Here is a 5,169-nt window from a genome sequence, read left to right as displayed (position 1 = left end):
ACCGACCGGCTTTACAGCATCCAGCGGCGACGGTCCCGACTGTTTCAAGGGACAAGACGGGATGAAAAGCAGCAGAAACCTGGACCTCATCATCGGCTAATTTTGCAAATTCTGCCGTGCGTCCAGTTTGCCGACCGACACGATCACGATCAGCGCCCATCCAGTTGCACTGCATCCAATTCGTGAGAAATTCAGCTCATCGTTTTCCAGTAACTGTACCCATAGAGCAAGTACCTGGACCTGCCCGACCTGTTCACAGTACCAGTGCATCTCCAATCTGGGACCTCCAGCATCCTGCCAGGCGACTTCATCTGCCCTTCTACCTGACTACTACCCTGACTATCACGGACAGTGTACCAGGCAAGACGTACAAGAACTGTTCAGCCACTTCATCTCATCAGAACTGAGACTTTTAAAGCCTAATTGACCAGTGTTCATTGCTATTGTTTACATGTATGAGTTTGGTTATTGACAATTCAAATCAGTGTATTGTTGCTCCCATGTAATATTGTTCTTACATGTTTAGCCATCTCAGTGGTGTTTAACCCAAGTTTTAGCTCAGAAGGTTTCGCACAATTGTTGTTTATCATATTATTATATTACATTGTCATTGTGCACTCAACCATGGCTAAATATCCAGAAATGAATTGGTCAGTTAAGAATGTTGCCGAGGAGTTCAAGCTATTCAAACAGAGATTTACGTTATGCTTGAAGGATCATGAAGTAAATCAAGCCGACAAACAGGCGGTGAAAATCAAAATAGCTGTAGGCACTGAGGGCCTTAAGCGCCTCAATGCATCTGGCTTGTCCGAAGCAGATCAAGAAGAACCAGAAAAGCTATGGGCTTTATTTGAGAAGCAGTTGCAAATCAGTGTAAATTTCCGCATCCATAGGCTTGAGTTAATGAGATACAAACAAAAAGTCGATGAAACCTTAGACGATTTTGTTAACAGGTGTAGAGAAAAAGCGATGAATTATGATTTTGCGCAAGCAGAACTAGACGAACGCGTAGTAGAACTGGTCATAGCCTCGACTCCCTTAGACGCATTGCGCAATAGCCTTCTCGAGAAAGCACGTGGCTACCCAATTGCAGCGATGCTTGAAGAGGGACGCAGGCACGAAGCCGTTGCAGCGGGCAAGCAACATTTAGAAACGCTCACAGATACTGCAGCACGCAAAGCCGCGAACGAACCAGCATCTGTAGACACTGTCTATTCTGCACGCGGACGCCGCTCTTGCAAAAATTGTGGTCTTTCGCACAAGCCCCGCAGCTGTCCTGCGTATCATGACACGTGCAAAGCCTGCGGTAGCAAAGGTCACTGGGCCAAGCTTTGCAGAAAATCGAAGCGAACTGGGCAAGGCCGACAGCGCAGCAAATCGCCAAACTGGCGCCGCCAACAATCGCGTAGCAACTCAAAATCGCGTAGCAACTCAAAACCGCGCAGCTCTCGCAATAGATCGCCGAGCCGGGGTACTTCCAAGGTGAACGACCTCAAGAATGACCAACAGGGGCAACATGACTTCTTCACCGACGACGATTACGTCTCAAGCCAAGCTGGGGACACATTCAACTCTATCACCGTGTCTGATATGTGCGTCACTCCGCTACATCAGTACGGACATACCGAAGTCTTCACAACACTTGATGTTGTCTGCCCAGATCGACTTGGCAAGCACCACTTGAAGGTCAAAGTGGACACCGGTGCGAGCGCTAACACCCTACCAGTTCGCACCATGAAGCAGATATACGGAGACCGTTGGAAATCGCTCGCCTCCCCCACTGGCACAAGACTGACCGCATATAACGGGTCAAACATCACATGCTATGGCTATCTGCATCTTATGTGCAGATACAAGGAGAGTGAGTGGTCTCGCGAAAAATTCTACGTCGTAGATGTACCAGGTCCTGCTGTGGCTGGCCTACCCATGAGCCAGAAGCTCCAGCTGGTGACGATACACACCGTATCTTCTTCACCCAGCGGACTCCCAACATCACGACCTCGACCAGCCCCACCAGCCATACCACCTGTCGGATTTGTCACCCCTGTAAAAGGAGTACAAGATCTGAAGCAGGCGTACCCTACGCAATTTGACAGCCTAGGCAACTTCAAGACACGTGCCCATCTTCATCTCAAGAAAGATGCTCAACCCAGTATCGATCCACCTCGGAAATGCAGCGTGCATCTCAAGCCAAAACTCCAGGTGGAAATAGACAAGATGGAGCACGATGGCGTCATCCGCAGAGTCACTCACCACACTGATTGGTGTAGCTCCCTCACGACAAGTGTCAAGAAAGACGGTTCGCTCCGACTTTGCCTAGATCCAAAACGCCTTAACGACAACTTGAAGCGATGTCCTCACAAGGTTCCAACGCTTGAGGAGTTAAATCCTGCGTTTTCGCAAGCGAAGTTCTTTTCCAAACTTGATGCGAAGGCGGGTTACTGGTCGATCCACTTAGATGATGCATCCCAGGAATTGACAACGTTTCGGACACCATTTGGCCGATATTGTTTTCGCCGACTCCCGTTTGGTTTGTCAGTGAGCCAGGACATTTTTCAACAATGTATGGACGACATTGTCAGCCAGGTACCAGGCTGCGTGTGTATTGCAGATGACATTGCTGTATTTGGGCGTACAGAGAGTGAGCATGATGCCAACCTCTTCAACCTCATGGAGACCGCCAAGCGAGAAGGGCTTGTCTTCAACAGTGCCAAGTGTCGTATCAAGTCGAACCAGATAAAATTCTTCGGTTCCATCTACTCGGACAGTGGAGTTCGCCCTGATCCTGACAGAGTTGCAGACATACATGCGATGCCGACTCCCCAAGACAAAGAGGATCTTCAGAGATTCCTCGGTATCGTCAACTTTGTGTCTCCACACATTCCAAACTGCGCAGACACGGCTGCCCCCTTGCGGGACCTCCTCCGGAAGGATGTTCCATTCCTCTGGCAGGACGATCATCAGGCATCGTTTCGTGCACTCCAGCACTCCATCACTGCCGAGTCATGTCTGCGGTATTATGATCCCAAGATGGAAACCACCCTCGAGGTTGACGCTTCACAAAAAGGCCTTGGTGCGTGCCTCATCCAAGACGGCAAACCTGTTGCGTATGCATCGAAAAGTCTGTCGTCATCCCAGTCAAACTACTCCAACATTGAACGGGAAACTCTTGCCCTGGTGTTTGGTGTGACCAAGTTCCACACTAACCTTTTCGGTTCCAGATTCCATGTACTAACAGACCACAAACCACTAGTGACCATATGGAACAAGCCCCTCACCAGTGCTCCACGCCGTCTACAGAGGCTGTTGATCAAGATTCAAGGCTATCAATTCAGTTTGGAGTACAAACCAGGCAGCACCATGATAATTGCTGATGCCCTGAGCAGGCTCCCCAATCCGTCTGATCATGATGACATACCCCTCGACATTGCAGTTGATTCCCTTAGTGCGAGGCAGCACACAACCACTCAACAACTTGATTTGGTTCACTTTGGGAAGGCTAAGCAAGATGCTCTTCAGCATGAGACAACTCGAGACCCTGTTCTAAGAGAGCTACAGAAGGTCATCTACACCGGTTGGCCTGACTCAATCAAGGATTTTCCTCGTGACTTACGTCCATACTGGTCATTCAGAGATGAGCTGGGACTGTCCTGCGGTGTGATATTCAAGGGCCGTCAAGTTCTGATTCCTGAGGCTATGCGACAGGACATACTCACCCAACTCCACGCTGGTCATCTTGGCATCGAAAAGACAAGACGATTAGCCCGTAATTCTGTGTACTGGCCGAACATCAATGACAACATCACTCAACTCGTCAAGTCATGTCAAGCATGCCAGGAACACCAGACTCGTCAAAGAAATGAACCACTCCACCTCACGAGATACCCAACACACCTTGGACGAAACTGGGCACAGACCTCTTCGAGTTGGGAAAAGACAACTATCTCCTCATTGTGGACTATCACTCTAAATACCCTGTTATCCACAAACTGTCCAACACATCCAGTGCGTCGGTGGCTCAACGAACAGCAGCAACCTTCAGCCTTTTCGGTGTACCAAAGGAGATAGTTTCCGACAACGGACCACAATTTGTTGGGCAGGCTTACCAAGATATGTGTGAGGAATGGTCGGTCACCCATGTTACCTCATCACCGAGGTACCCCCGATCGAATGGGATGGCAGAGCGAACGGTCAGGACAGTCAAGTCCGTGATGAAGAAGTGTCATGAAACTGGACTGGACATCAACAAGGCAATGCTTCTTCTCCGAGCAACACCAATCGACGCTCACTTACCTTCTCCACCAGAAATACTGTTTGGAAGGCCGCCCCACACCACACTGCCCAGCAGGGACCCTACAGGGACTTACCAGAAACCTCTGGAAGTCAATGACCGACTGGCATCACGCAGAGATGAAATGAAGGCCAATCATGACAAACATGCTGGCCCAGACTTACCTTCACTCTACGTGGGACAGAAAGTCCGTATTCTTGACCAGCCGAACAAGTCTTGGACTCCGGGTGAAGTAACCAAAGTTTGCAAAGAGCCTAGGTCGTATGAGGTCAGAACACCAAATGGATCTACTCACAGGCGCAATCGATCACATTTGCGTGAAATGCAACCTCAGCCGCGCGAGGCGCACAGGCAGGCAAAGCAAGCTAAGCGCGTTCATTTTGATGAACAATCCCCGCGAGTTCTATTCCCACCGAGACAAGGTTCTGACCAGAACAAGCAAAACAGAGAAGCACAGCGGGATGGAAAACCCACTGACGGGGAAAACTCTCGCCAAACCAAAGCTAAACCTAAGGCTACGGGTACCTTTCTCCAAACCCCACAGACTACAAGATCTGGTCGTGTAACCAAAATACCAGCCAGATACCTCTAAAACCAAGTTCTTAGTTACTCCAGTGTTGAAAGTTACAGACTCGAACAAGGGTTTCATAGAGTTAGTGTTTTAAACAAGTGTTTCAAGTGTTTTGTTGTTTACAAAAAAGAAAGAAGAAAAAAAGAAGTTTATAGTTTTCTTGTTGTCTAAGTGGACAGTCACAATACAATTTAAAATAGATATGTTTTGACTACTAGAAATAAGGAAACCACGTTTGAACATTATACATCTCCGCATTCTTTATGCCAGCATATATCTACCTTACCAGGAGATAGTCGACTGTGAA

The 5,169-nt window shown here is 48.6% G+C and overlaps 2 protein-coding genes across 2 annotated transcripts; both read left to right on the top strand.

Moving 5' to 3' along the window:
- The first annotated feature begins 624 nt into the window (after window positions 1-624).
- LOC119735257 lies at window positions 625-4,068 on the top strand. The gene has a single exon (XM_038208960.1). The coding sequence runs from the start codon at window positions 625-627 to the stop codon at window positions 4,066-4,068; it is 3,444 nt and encodes a 1,147-aa protein (XP_038064888.1).
- A 44-nt stretch (window positions 4,069-4,112) lies between these two features.
- On the top strand, window positions 4,113-4,883 carry LOC119735255. The gene has a single exon (XM_038208959.1). It carries the CDS (start codon window positions 4,113-4,115, stop codon window positions 4,881-4,883), a length of 771 nt encoding a protein of 256 aa, XP_038064887.1.
- Window positions 4,884-5,169: the final 286 nt, after the last annotated feature.

The sequence above is a fragment of the Patiria miniata genome, unplaced genomic scaffold (genome assembly GCF_015706575.1).
Source record: "Patiria miniata isolate m_02_andy unplaced genomic scaffold, ASM1570657v1 HiC_scaffold_29, whole genome shotgun sequence".
Taxonomy (NCBI): domain Eukaryota; kingdom Metazoa; phylum Echinodermata; class Asteroidea; order Valvatida; family Asterinidae; genus Patiria; species Patiria miniata.
The sequence above is the reverse complement of the archived record's forward strand: the minus strand, read 5'-3'. Positions and strand labels throughout refer to the sequence as shown.